This window comes from Austrofundulus limnaeus, unplaced genomic scaffold (assembly GCF_001266775.1).
Source record: "Austrofundulus limnaeus strain Quisiro unplaced genomic scaffold, Austrofundulus_limnaeus-1.0 Scaffold8, whole genome shotgun sequence".
Classification (NCBI taxonomy): domain Eukaryota; kingdom Metazoa; phylum Chordata; class Actinopteri; order Cyprinodontiformes; family Rivulidae; genus Austrofundulus; species Austrofundulus limnaeus.
Window position 1 is genome coordinate 1,752,396 of NW_013952410.1, and position 14,974 is coordinate 1,767,369.

Genomic DNA, 14,974 nt, shown 5'->3' on the forward strand with positions numbered 1-14,974 from the left:
GGAAGATGAATGAGACGTTTTGTTGGACCAGAAACTGTTAAAGAAAACTACCAAAATAAGGTCAGTTAAATGAACCGTATTTCTCCGAACTTTAATTCCTAAAGGTTTGCTTTTTATGTTTTGATGTTGAATTCACTTTTTTGACGACAATTTTGGGTGTACTGGATTTTTTTTATGTTGGGCGTGCAGCTTATCTGCTAATGTTCGCGGGGTTTTTTTTTAAATGGCGGGTGCGGCTTATAGTCCGAAAAATACGGTAAGTTCTTTTTTCTACTGAAGTGATTTAAAAAAATAAAAATAAAAAAGAGATCTCTGAGCCACACTCACCGTCTTGTCCTCTCTRAACAACCATCCACTCTGTGCCCTGGAGAAGGTGATGGACTTGGTGGAGAGCGTGGCGGAGTAAACRTCGCTGCTCATCAGAATGTCCACTTCCTCTTCCGTCTCCATCTCTGATTCCTAGAATTACAAGAAGAAAAAAAATGAAACATACCGTATTTATGCATGTATAATAGCCAATAGCTACTTTTCTTACAAAGAGACGGCACCAGTGCTGCTCTAGGAAGCAGCAAACACACCCATATGTGTGTGTTCCCAAATAATGTTTACCCAGCAGAGGGCGAAAGCTTTAAAACTCTGAAGTCTGTGTGAAATCAGTGGTAGCATTAAACACGAGAATTAGATTTTTAATGCTTTTWAAGCTCAGAAAATGAGGGTTTTATACATGAATAAATACGGTAAACAGAGGCTAAGATCCAGGGTATGAATTAGGAGCCTTCAGGTTCTCACGCACCTCGTGGTGTATCCTCTGGTAGACTCTCTGTTCGTTGTCCAGCACGACGAAAGACTCGGAGGGGACGGCGTTGCCGTTGAAGATGAAACTGAGGTCTCCACGCTGACATTTCATATCCGTGAAGTCAATCAGGGTGGTATCCAACCTACAATCGGGAGCAAAAACAGGACGGTAAGCWGCAGAGAATGGCTCAGAGATGTTGTGCAACCACAGGCGTTTGTCTCTGTCTGCATGTGTTCAACAGATCTGCACGTGAAGAGCTAAAGATGCTAGSAGAAGGAGAAGCCTGACGAGCTGCAGCAGCAGAATGCAAATGAACTTGGTGACAGTTCTTTTCCTTTCACCCTCTAGTCTCTTTCTTTTCCCTAAATCTCCAGAATAATGAAAGGGCATTTTGAATACCAAATTAGACAGCCATGAGCAGTTTCAGAGCATAATGAGCGGCTTCATATTAAGGCTAGCTCTTAAGGGAAAAGCAAACTTTAATTTAGACCTCAGACAGCTTTAGTTGATGGTTTAGTCGTACAAAATGTAAAAGAATCAGTTTGCTCTGATAAGAAGTGCACTTTTCTTTAGTCTAAGCTTTAAAAATCACTGTAATAACGTTTGTTTACAAGCTGAATCTTACGACATTAGCTTTCTGCTCACAGGCTAATGAAGCACAGTGAAATGGATTTACTGCAGCTTCATCACTGCAACTGTGTGTCAGTGTGACGACATACTGCTGCTCATCAGCACAGAAGATTGAACTRTAAAGCTCAGACTGATGCACACAACCCCAGAAGTTACAGATCGGGGSTGTTACCATACACCTTCCCCATTTTGAGGTTTCACATCAGCTTTTTTGTCGTCCACAAACAACCAATACTGATTTAAATAAAATACCCTTGTTTTTAACCAGACTTACCTGATGTTGATGCCTTGCTTGTAAATCTTACACGCATCAGACGGCAGGATTCTGGACAGCAAAGGCACTAAAACACGAGACGATACAGAGAGAGGACGTTTAAAAAACATCAGAGGAAAAGCTAARTTTAGCAAGCTCGCTAAAAAATTCACTTCAAAGCCTCGGAAGCATGGAAGCCTGTAGGCTAGAGCTTCATATATGTAGCAGCGATAACGTACTTCTGCTGCTAAATATTTAATAACTGCCTTCTTTGTAGTTTTATCATCCATACAACTATAAAAGGTTCTAGGAGAGTTCAAGACAGACGTGTGTAAATCAAACAAACAACACGATCTTTTGAAGCAGATTTATACAAGCTCTCTAAGCCCAGTTATTTACAGCGACGTCTTGTCAGAGAACAGCTGATGTGYGAGTTTATGTCCAGCAGGAGTAATAATGGTCAGTGTGTGTTCACTGGTCACTCATGCCTCTATGATGCTTGGTGGGCAGACAAACACTGACCCTGTTCCCTCCACTCGCAGAGGCCAAACAGAGGCACAGCCGTATTGACCAAAAACAAGCCAGCATTGTTGAATAAGCMGAGTGAAAACAGCGTAGCTGCAAAGTGATGATCTGACACGAGCTCCAGACTGAATCTATCTTTGTAGAACTGGGTCGATGTGACAAGCTGTCCATAAGTGGTTCGTTTTGACAAAGTTCAGAAAACAGAACGATCAGCGTTTGACTCACCCCAACTCTGGAAGTCCCAGTGAAGCTCCAAGTAAAAGTCTCCAAGCTGTGGATGAAAGCAACGTTAATTAAAGAAAATACAAGTTTTTTTTTACTTATTTATTAATCTTTATTTAACCAAGAAAATCCCACTGAGATCACAGATTTCTCTTGCAAGAGATGCCTGAGCAGGAGAGTTTTTGATCTAAAGGTAGATAAAGATCATAGAAATTATCTATAAAGGCTAAATCTGCTTTTGAGTTGTGTTATTATCACTGAACACCAAAAAAAAAAAAATAAAAAAACAGATTTTCTAATAATAGCCAACCTCCTTAATCAGTTTCCACCTGTCTGCCTCATCCATAAAGTATCTCTATAAATGTCATTTAAAATATTGTCTATGGAGGGCTCATAAGTTCTCTAAAGACATAAAAATATAGGTTCTGACAAAAGTTACATAAAGAASAACAATCAGCTTTGTATTAATACTTGTAACAGACTGAGCATTTACACTGTGAGGATGTTGAATCTAGGGTTGAGCATAACCGTATCGTGTGCAATTAATCTTCAGAAAAACATTAATCGATTATTTTTTGGCAATTGATGATTAATACGATTAATGCCACCAGGAAGAGTCCGCTCAGTGCTCCTCTCCACTTCAAATATGACGAACATTAAAAAAAATTCTGTAATTTATTTATCTATCAACACAATTTAAATTTGATGTACAGCCTGAAGTCTGTAATTTTGACACAGTTTGGAACAGATTTTTACAAAGAGCAAATCTTTCTCACTACATTGGTCATGTGACTAGGACATAAGGGTGTCCAGGGACTCGAGGGCATTAATCGCCAAATTAATCTTTATCGGCTAAATACCACAATAAATCGAGATAAAATTTTTTTTGCCAATATTGCACAACCCTAGTTGAATCATTGGTTCGTATCACCGGCAGTAAGTCGGACCCCTTCAGGGTGGGASTTGCAGATGATGCGGTCATGTTAGCATCATCATTAAGTGATCTCCAGCTCTGCCATAACTGGAAGAGTTGCAGTATTYCAGTGTTTATTTCAGGAGCGAGAGAAGAAAGACAGGTGAGTTTGACAGACGGGTCGGTGCAGCTTCTGCAGTATTGTGGACTCTGTACCGGTCTGCTGTGGTGAAGARGGAGCTGAGCTGAAAGGTGAAACTCTTTACCGATCAGTCTACATTCCTACCCTCACCTACGGTCACAAACGTTGGGTAGTGATTGAAAGAATGAGACCTCAAATTCAGGTTGAAAAGAGTTTTCTCCRCAGGGTAGCTGGACTTTCCCTTCGAGGGTGGAAAGTTCAGCTTTTCAGGAGAGACTCCGAGTAAAGCCGCTGCTCCTCCCCATCGAGAGGAACCAGTTGAGGTGGTTCGGTCATCTGGTAAGAATGTCACGTGGACGCCTCACTGGGGAGGGTTTTCTCGGCATGTCTGACTAGAAGGACACCCTGAGGAAGACCTGGCTGGCTTTGGAACACTAAGTTTGATTCTTCTATTTTTGTAATAAATGACCAAAAAGACAAAGATGATTTCTTCATCGTTGAGTAGTGTTTATGAAAAAGGGTTCCCTGAATCTTACAGTCTCACACTTTGGTAATATGAGTCTGATTTATACATTATTATATTATTTATTTACCGTTGTTTAAAAGGTGAATCAAGTATTGATCAGTAAACACTGATCTGATGTCCCCTACGGGTGAAACAGTGTAGAAAGTGTGCAGAAACAGGGTCACCYGTTCTGGTTTCGTTTCGTCCACATTTAAAAAGATTCTGTAAGATTGTGTCACACCGAACTTCACAGCAGTGTGTGTAACTCTATATGTTTACAGAATATAATGCAAGGGTGTGAAAACAATTGAAACCCTGAAAACAACTGAAACCCGTGGGACTCGTTTCTAAACAGAAGGTGTGAAAACAGTTATCTGTGTGCGCCGATGACGTCAGAGCCCGACAGAAGCCCTGTGAGGTTTTATTTGGGGTTGATGGGTTTTATTTTGACCAGCTGATAATGCGCACGTGTTGGTGCGTCCTGGCTTTGCCTTGTTGTAATGACAGTAATTTGGGAATAACAACCTTGACTGAGGTCTGTTTGTGTCTGTGAGACTCTGTCTGTGTGTTTTAGAATCCTGACTGTGTAATTTTAGGTGTGCGAGGGAAGAACAACTCATCCAGAAAACACAGGAAGGAACGCATTTTTGAGACTTAGGAAATGAAGCAAAAGAAAGAAAAAGCGAGGATTTTAATAGGTTTTAAACAGGTTTTACGAGCACAAAGAGTTACTCCTTAGATGTYAGAAGTGCCATTTAGGACTGCATACCTCCTTGAGGGCTTTCAGCAGTTTGGGCCTTTTGTCCTCCACGCTCTCCCTGGACTGTTGCTTCAGCTTCCTCAGCAACGCTGTGACTGAGGGAGGAGGAAGACGTGAACAAAAGCATCAACACTCGAGTTTAAAAAAAAAAGCAGAGCTCAAAATACTTTCCTTCAAAATAAAAATAAGCACTAATGTGCTTCATACACTAATGATTTGGATTTGATCGTCTCAGTCTAATCTGAATCACAAATTCATTGTCCACATGACTTTAAATCTCTATTTTTGAAACTTTGACGTCCAAATCGATATTTTGGAAGCACCTGTAGTTCGATTCTTCTAATGAATTTGTATCATCAGAGGACTCTTACAGTTTAGAGTGCGCAGAGCAGAATACATAGGCAAATACTTAAAAATTAACAGTTTTTCATGCAAATACTAGCAACGGTGAAACCCCGTACAGGACAGACTGTCTAGTTTACACTACGTGGTTTYTGCCTGAGAGATGTGCCAACTTCCTGGAGCCAGGAGGGACCCTCGCAGAACCGTTCCCCCTGCACCACCTGCAGGGATCTGAACGTTCCAGGAAGTTCAAAGAGAACAAGCCTGGCAGAGACGAGGCTGCCTGGTAATGAGCTGCGCCTTTAACCTCCTTAACAACCCCAGGAAGAGGCACGCTCGCAGGGAGCTCTTAACCATGACCAGTCACGTTATAACACATCTTTAACCCACTCAAGAAGAAGAAAAAAAAAAAGAAAAATAAGAGGCTCACCTTTGACTGCTATGAATTTATTTAAATGTTATTTGCTGTTYAGCAGGAAGTAGGGGCATCAGTTGATCATGATACGGTACGACTCTGATAAARCCCACAGAAGAATAAATAAACCGTGTCAGTTACAGGCTGGGRAAAGTTGTAAAAATGAAAATATGATTGGCCCATTACAACCAGGAAATCCTCCATGATTTTAAGAACCCCTTAAAAGGAGGACATGTAAGAATTWTCATAAGCCTGACTACCACCAAGGCTCCTCTACACTCTGACAGYGACTCAGCAGGTTGTTCGTATGCAGTGGTGGTTAGCTTTGCTAAGCGCCAATCCACAATGTAAAAAAAAAACAAATTAGCTTCACAAACACTACACTGCAAGGTCTGTCATTTAAACATAAGACACACGTGGTATCCACTCAAATGTCAGAATCTTGGCATAAAGCTCATAAAAACATTTCAATGTCRACCAAACACAGCTACAAACCGTTCATTAAAYCRACRTGTTATCTAGGGACTAAASCATAAGCCACACAAAACAGAGGTCTTCAGCCCTGTTCCTCGWGACCCACTGTCCTGCATGTTTTAGAGGATTACCTGCTTCAGCGCACATGATTGACAGTCTTTTGCTAAACTTAATGACATTCTGAGTAAGTAATAATCAGGTGTGCCGAAGCCTGTGATGGACCTGCAATGTGTCCAGGTTAGGCCTGCCCCTCGCACTTGCTGGATATGGGTACAGGTCACCCCTCTGAGGGAGGGAGGATGGATGGATGGATATATAGAGATAGATGGATGGATATATAGAGATAGATGGATGGAAATATAGAGATAGATGGATAGATGGATGGAAATATAGAGATAGATGGATAGATGGATGGATATATAGAGATAGATGGGTAGATGGATGGATATATAGAGATAGATGGATAGATGGATGGATATATAGAGATAGATGGATGGATATATAGAGATAGATGGATAGATATATAGAGATAGATGGATAGATATATGGAGATAGATGGATGGATATATAGAGATAGATGGATAGATAGATGGATATATAGAGATAGATGGATAGATAGATAGATGGATATATAGAGATAGATGGATGGATGGATGGATGGATGGATGGATGGATGGATGGATGGATGGATGGATGGATGGATGGATGGATGGATGATAGATAGATAGTCGGATATATCGATCGATCAGGGGAAACTGCTAAAACATAGAAGACTGCGGGTCACGAGGAACAGGGTTGAAGACCAATATTAAACCATAAGTCATCGCACTAAATGGTTGCATTTTATAACTTTTATTTTGAAGGGTTGTTTCCACAGGCAGAAGCGGGCAGCTTCATGTAAAAAAAACAAAAAACAAATAAATAAATAAAAAATAAAAATAACCAACTTTCATTTGGTTGTGAAACTGCTGGGACAATTATGGTAATGTTTTTTGAAGCTGTGGAGGAAGACGACGAGGGTCTTGATGAAAACGAGGTCGATGGGCGAATTCGTGGAAAACTGGAGGAAAAGCGGTAAAATACAGTTAGCATGAATGCTAACATTAAAGCGTGACAGAAACTAAGATAGACACAGAGGCAACACGTTAGGTATTTTTATTACAAATGGGATAGTTGATTCTGTTTTTGTTAGGAGACTTAAAGTCAGAACTAARTTTAGTAGAACCGTGTCTACTACTGTTCATATGGTTTCACTGGTGCTCCTCATGTGGCAGAACAAAGGGAGAAAAGGTTAAATTAGACCAAACGAGAGCACAGGCATGAACACACTGATACACATGGTGTCACACGTGCTAACCAACAAAGACACAACTAGGGTGAGGGGATATTTGTGGTCAGGTCTAATGAGTGCTGACAAGCACGGGAAAGGGCTCCTCTTGATCCTCAACACCTCGCAGTCTGAGATGAATAAAACGAGAACAATCTCACCATCTGGACCAATCACAGGTTCAACGATAAACCAGCTGTCTGTCTGTGTTGGCACTAATTCACAGAGTCTGATGAGGACACTTCTCTGGCGTAAATAAGGTGAGTCGTCTCTGTAATTCTGTCCCTGCACGCTAATGAAAACAGACTAAATCGAGAAAATTTCGCCGCTCGATTCCACCCCCACAAAGTAGTGCTTTTCAACAATTAGTCCTCTAAATCTAATTTAATAACAGCTGCTGGCAGATCTCCAAGAATCAGGGAGCAGCTACTAGTAACACGGGGTTGCTTTGAAGGCTGTGTGCTGGTATGCCACAGGTAATATAAGTGCTTATTTTTTTCTGATATTTTCCATAAACAAGTTTCACCAGACTTTATCTAAATTCGTCACAAATTCTGACAGTYTCAGCAGACAGATTTAGTGTCTTCTTATTTGCACTTCAGAAACCATTACCGTCTGGCTCTCCCTGGGATAAGCAGCTAATAACACCAATCTTTGGTTCTTTAAAGCCTCCTGAGACTGGTGGCACAGCCGTGAGAGGGAAAGAAAACTGAGGACACAAATAGCTCCATCTGAACATTCGGACTCTTGGATAAAAACAAAAACACACACAGGCAATAAATGCACCTATCACTTAAAAGAAAAAGAAAAAGAAAAAAATCGCTGCTTAAAGTGACATTTAAATTGTTTTTTTTAACTGCCCCACGTCCATCACAAAGTCCTGACATGCTGAGTCAGCTCTCAGTGTTGAAGAGTTCTGCTAGGCTAACCTTGTAAAAGACCTAACATTTACTCTGCTGAATGGAGAAAATAGTCTTGATTTACAGACATCAGCATGTTTCTGCTGTGATGTCACCACGACGGCCAGGTCAAGTCCTATATAGAGGGTAAAGTCTTTTTTTTACAGTATGCAGTCAGCTGCCTGCTGTTAAACTGTCACTACAATGCCCATAGAACCATTTTTTCTCTAGTTAATTTTCAAAAACCAAACTGCTGATTCAGACTGTAGCATCTGCCAGCATGAGGTTCCTGTACCAGTCAGCTGACCCCAAAAAACCAAGACAAAAAAGTCACAAGATACAGTTGTAAAAATCTGAAGACAAAGCTGGTTCAAGTCTCAAATGTCAAGTTTCAAAGACCAACTCAAACTATGTAGTTATTTTCTTAGATTATTATTGCTGTACTCCCTGGATCCAACTGGTACATGGCGCTTTATCAAGTCCCTATGGACTCTACATTCACCCATTCACGCACATCCACATGCCATACACAGATGCCCTCTGATCACCACCAGCAGGCAAGGTGGGTGAAGTGCCTTRCCCAAGGACACAACGACTGAGACGGATAGAGCAGGGAATTGAACCAGCAACACACTGGTTACAGAATGACTCCCCTAACCACTCTGTCACAGCTGCCCCAACATATGAATAAACTTCATTCTTGAATTGAAAATAGGTATGTTCTCCTACCTAAAATCTAACAACAAGGCAGCAAATTGGTACCAAGTTAGGAAGAGAACTGGAAAGAAGCATAACTATGTTGTTTTGAAGATTTTTTTTTCTTGTTACTGTTTTTTGTTTTCCTTGCTGCCTGATTTTAGTTACCTTTAAGGCAGTGGTTCCCAACCCTGGTCCTCAAGTACCCTTATCCAGCATGTTTTACTTGTTTCCCTGCTCTTCTGCAGGTCTTCAGAGGATTGTTAATCACTCAGTCATTCAAACCAGATGTGTCAAATCAGGGAAACATCTAAAAATCACTGCYTTAAATGTTGACCAACACCTCAAGAGCTTCTCTGAGCTTGATGAGACATTTTCAAAACATATTGACTCAGTTTTACGTCTTTTAGCATTGCCTCTGGAAGCCATTGATTCGCTGCCATTTATTTGTAAATAATAAATCAGATATCATGTATTAAAGCAGTGATTCTCAACCCTAGTCCTCAAGGACTCCTTTCCTGCATGTTTAGATGTTTCTCTGATTTGACACACCTGGTTTGAATGAATGAGTGATTAATAATCCTCTGAAGACCTGCTGAATACCAGGGAAACAAGTAAAACATGCTGGATAGGGGAACTTAAGGACCAGGACTGGGAACCACTGCTTTAAGGTAAAGCCTGTGGTAAAACATTGGAAGCATGCAAAGAGTGCCTTGACCAGTTAGAGATAGAATGAACCTAAAACTGAAAAAAAAAAAAGGTGTCATCTCTTAACCTCATTACCTGGATTTGTTAACTTTAGAACTCTGGTTTAGAACCTCCTCAAACTAAAATATTTTCATAATTGTGGATCATAATGGATCCACAATTAGTTGTAACATTAGACTTTATTTGATAAACATATACTGTATTTTACAGTAAAATAACGACTGTAAAAATACTGTAGACTGCTTAGTTTTGTAAATTTTTAAAAATATATTTTAACACGGGCGGAGTCATTTTATTTACACACAAAGCATTCTGGGTAAATGATGACGTGGATAAGTTATCGGTGTGAGGGAACTATATCCACCCTGAAGGTTAATCTTGGACAATATCTGATGATCGACTCTTTTAAATGAAACCAGAGAGCGTTGACAGAGAGGAGAAGGTAGAAATGACTCAGCCTGTAACTGAAAATATGGATGGAGGACAACAGAGCTGCTTCATGGAAGAAGAACCTCAGCTTAGCCTGTTAGCCTTCGTGCTAACGCCGACGCTATATTGCCTTATATGTATTAGCGCGGCGCTAGCACAACAAACAAGCTAAACTGAGGTCCTCCATCCGTGTTTTCAGTTACAGGCTGAGTCATTTTTGTGTTCCCCTCTCTGTCATGTGGATGGAGGACCTCAGTGACGAGAGGAGAAAGTGTAGCACTGAGCTAATAGATATATATGGTGATAGCGTCAGAGCTAACGCTTATATATAATATTATTATTATTATTATTATTATTACTATTATTATTATCACCCCCCCCCAAATTCTGATTTGTTTTTCCTCAGAATTCTGGCTTTAATCTCAGAAGTCTGAAAATTTTTCCAATTATGAGAAACAAAAAGCGAGAAAGCGTATTTTTCTCTGAATTCTGACTTTAATCTTTACGACGGAGTATTTGGGCCACACAACGAGATTATTATTATTATTATTATTATTATGAGAATAAAGTCATAATATTACGAGATTAAAGTCGTAATTTTACGAGAAAAAAAGTCAGAATCTTACATGACTTGTCCTTTTTCCATTCCTCATTTCCTCACACCTTCTGTGTACAGCCATGTGTCTGTGTTTATGAAGTAGTCCGAGATGACTTGGGTCACGGTCAGTGTAATATGCTTTCATCCAAATTAACTACGTGATGACTAAATCTGTCAATGCATCCATTAATTACAACACAGCTTCAGTTTATAGTCGTTTGTACAATTTCAAAGTCCTGCTACTGATAATTTGAAAAGATTAACTATTTATTTTAAAGGGGACCTATTATGCAAAATTCACTTTTTAAAGGTTTTTTTACTCAACTTWGGGTATGTACTTCTTAAAAAAACAGTCCTAGGACCCAAAAAATGCACCCAGGGGCATATTTACTGTACGTAAATGTATTTTTAATATGTATTAACGACAAGTTTTATACTTCCATTATTTTTGTGATGTCACAAGCCGTACGACAACCCACCGGAACCTGCGCTCAGCCCCTTACCTAGCAACCCCCGGGTGAGACTCCACCTCCTCAGTATAAAAAGCTCTCACAGTTGTTGTTGTGTAATRCGCAGCTCAGTTCACAACAAGCCTCCAATAGGGCAATGAGTGTTGGATCAGAGACCAGCACAGACACAATTTAATTATTTATTTATTTTCTTTCGTTATGAACACATTTTCTCATATACCTCTATTGTTTAGCTTATTAAAGCCTTGTTAAAGCCGATTTGTTCGAGTTTCTRAGGTATTTTGACTGCTGCTGCTCCCTGCTCTGGTAACAGCATGCAGAGTGAGCACAGAGCAGAGGAGGGAGAGAAAAAAAAAGAAAGAAGCTGCGACCACGACTCTGCCTCTGGGTCTCTCTTATGGTTGTACAACGGACCTTCTGCTATTATTAGCCATGCTAACRTAAACGCTGGCTTTGGAGGGCGGAGTTAATGTCAACAGATTTTTGGAGGGCGTTACCAACAGAGCTCATTAACATAAACAGCTCTTCTGAACGGAAGTCAGAGCAGGCAGAACTAGAAAATGGGAAATTTTATTATCTGAGAATTTTTTTGTGCATTAAATTGAATGAACATGGTCTGGATAGCCCACAGACATACCATAAAAATTTCTAGGACCCATAATTGGTCTCCTTTAAGCAATACTAAATGACAACTTGGCAAGTTGCTCAACATTCCTCATTTTAATGCAGTAACGACATGCTTTTTCATGTAAAGTGTATATTTTACAAGTTTAATTTTAGAATATTATGACTATAATCTCGTAATATTACGACTTTATTCTCATAATATTTTGACTTTATTCTTGTAATAATAATCTTGTTGTGTGGCCCTAATACTCCGTCGTAAATCTGAGAGATCTCACATTAAAATCACAATTTAGGAAAAATAATTTTTTGGTTTTTTTGCACTGTGTCCCTAATCCTCTTCTGTAATTTGTGGATTTAATACAGTTAAATTCCATCGTTTTTTTATTGTTGTTTCTGCACAAAGCCGTGCTTACATATAAAACTGAAACGATGAAAAATATTCTCTAAATACGACAAATGAAAACTCTGACCCCTCTGAACAGTATGTAGCCAACATGGGCCTGAGAATAAATCGTCCAATTAAGTGTGGGAGAAATATCTAATGAATATCCTTTCAACAAAGCCCAGAGCCAGAGGGCCTTGAAGAATGTCCCCCTCTCTGAGGAACAAAAGAGCCAGACCACCATCACGGCCTCGCTGGGAGGCAGCAGTGTGGAGGAATGTGCTGCTGTTTTCACACAGACTGAAACCTGCTCTGAAGACACAGCGACATGACGGTGTGGTCTGCCTGTGGAGCAGCTTCAGCTTCAGCTTCAGTGAGTTTGTTCCAGATACTTACTCATCTGCCGGTCCCCGTAACTGATGGCCTCAGCGAGGGGGCTCCATCCCTGAGCATTTTTCACCTTCACCGGAGCATTGTGGGCCAGGAGCAAATGAGCACACTCTGTTAAAAAAAAAAAGAAAGAAACAAATGCATGTGAAGAGAATCGTTTTTGACTTCTATTATATTTGCATCAAAACCTTAAAGTGCCCGCAGAATAATTCCTAAAGATTAGAATATCTTTATACAAACAACTGAAAATACAAAAAAGGACAAACATTAWTTGTATTTTATTTTAACAAAGCAAGCTGGTGAGAATATTTAATAACYGTCTTACTCAAAATGAACAGAAAACACTTTTATGAACCCTTTTTCCTGTCATTTTGACATTGCCATGGTGGTTACATACAGAGCAGATTAACTCCTCTTCCGATGAGATTATGTCACTTCTTCACTTTCTGTTCCTGCAGGCTTCTGTTTAATCTGAAGCTCTGATWGTAAACAAATACGACCACTTTACAGTGGAGTCTAATAAATGCAGATGGACAGACTGTGAGCAGGATTGAGATGACATACGGGACCTAAAGTTACACAAGATCCTCCATTTTAGGATTATTACTTACAGGAGATTAAAACTCATTATAAAACRTCTTTTGGTGCTATCTAGAGTCACCAAAATGTGTGTTTTTAATCCAACACATAAAAATAAACCTAAAGTGACTGAATGCTTTTTTATTTTTAATGGTAAAAATCAGCACTGAGCGCAGCAGAAAAAATCCCTCTGCTCTCTGGGCAGCTTGTCAACAAATTGAAGCCAGCCAAAAGTGAAGTCTGTTGTTCCGGCTTAGCTGTCAGTGTTGTTGTGACATCATTCGATATAATGCTGGCATCTGTACAGCTCAGTCCCAGCAGAGCCGTCACAGTCCTGCAGACTGAGCGGACGCTTTCAGATGACAGGGTCAGGGCCGACTTTACAGCTGCTTAACCAGACTTTTTAATGACCGATGGAAAGATCGCAGATATGTACCCTATATAAACCCCAGTGCTCCGCACAGGTTGGATACTCTGCTAATAACTAATAGTGGAGCTAGCTTTCCGTTAGGGGTGTAAGAAAATATCGATACACTGAAATATTGCGATATTTCATTTCCCGATACTGTATCGATATTCTAAAGCCCTGTATCGATTTTTTATTAAGGTTTAAAATGTCAACTTTCCTGCCAGCCATTCATTTTTATGTTGTAGTTCAGCCTCTGACCACTAGTTGGCAGCAGTGAGCCAGMCATTTGGCTCCTCTACCTCTTGAGCGCCAGATAGCAAGGGTAGCATTAGCATTGTGAGTAAACATTAGCTTCATGCTCCGATAGCTGAATCTGAGCGGAAAAGACCGACACCCTCTGCCTTCTAAGCTGAGGTAAGGTTACAAACAGTTACTTATTTGTCAGAATTTCTGTATTTTAAGCCAAATTAAGTGTCCTGTGTGCTCTTTTTTCCAACGTTACAGAAGGCAGGTATTTAATAGAATTTTTTGGACAAAAAAAATCGCAATATATTGCCTTGCTTACAGTATCGCAATATATCGGGATATATCGTACCGTGACCCCTCTGTCACGATATGTATTGTATCGCCAAATTCTTGCCAATGCACAGCCCTACTTTCCGTTTAGCGTATTATTGGTGTTTTTGCTAACTTTGGAAACAGTTAGCGGACATGTTAGCTTCCACTAAATTTAGTTCTGCTGACTTTAAGTCAAAATTAAAAACAACTATTCCCTCACCCAAAACAGCAATTTTAAAGCTTTGTTTGAAACATTTTTTTTTTTAAGAAAAACAACATTTGAGCACACGGGTTTTACTTCTGGTCAATAGTTCTGTTGGTTCACCACATAAATGAGTTACTAAAAACTATTTTTTAAAAGGTAAGAAAATAAAGAAAAGAGAAAAACAATTTGTGATTCACTAAGGCAGTAGTGACACAGTTCTGTTAATGTGYTAAMAGCTAACAGCTAAATTTAGTTCCATTTACTTTAAATCTGAAAATGAAAACAACTCTMCCCTCACATCATGCAGCGCWGCACACTTWKGTGTGTGCGTAGCATCTTTAGCMTTTTTCARTACACMTGCTTGTGGCTTTAAATGTGTTTGGTGGATGAAGAAATACAGTACTTTTATTAGTTTTTAGCCAAGATTCAGATGTTTCTGTGGACACCACACATCTGTTGAAATGACAGACCTCTAGTTATCAGTTATCAGTTAGCGTTAGCCTCCACTAGTTTCGTTTTACTTGTTTAGTGGTTTAGCATTAACAAAGCTATTTTTTACAAAGCGGTTAATAAAGCTAACCCTTTTGTTAGCTATGCCCACCACTGACGATGCCAAATAAAGTTTTTGAGGACACGCACTAGCTTTTTTCCTTCTGTATACATATAAAAATATTTGCTTTATGTTTTTTTATTGTTTTCATAAGTCAGTCAGTATAAATA

General features: G+C 39.7%; 1 protein-coding gene across 1 annotated transcript in view; it reads right to left on the reverse strand.

Annotated features, from left to right (window-relative positions):
• Window positions 1-328: 328 nt before the first annotated feature.
• Window positions 329-14,974, reverse strand: part of LOC106511155 (ankyrin repeat domain-containing protein 13C) — a gene marked incomplete at its 3' end in the record, with an annotated part of 23,606 nt that continues 8,960 nt past the window's right edge. The window contains 6 exon segments of the mRNA XM_013999907.1: window positions 329-459; window positions 794-938; window positions 1,701-1,767; window positions 2,430-2,475; window positions 4,756-4,841; window positions 12,510-12,614. Coding sequence (XP_013855361.1) covers window positions 329-459; window positions 794-938; window positions 1,701-1,767; window positions 2,430-2,475; window positions 4,756-4,841; window positions 12,510-12,614 — 580 coding nt within the window.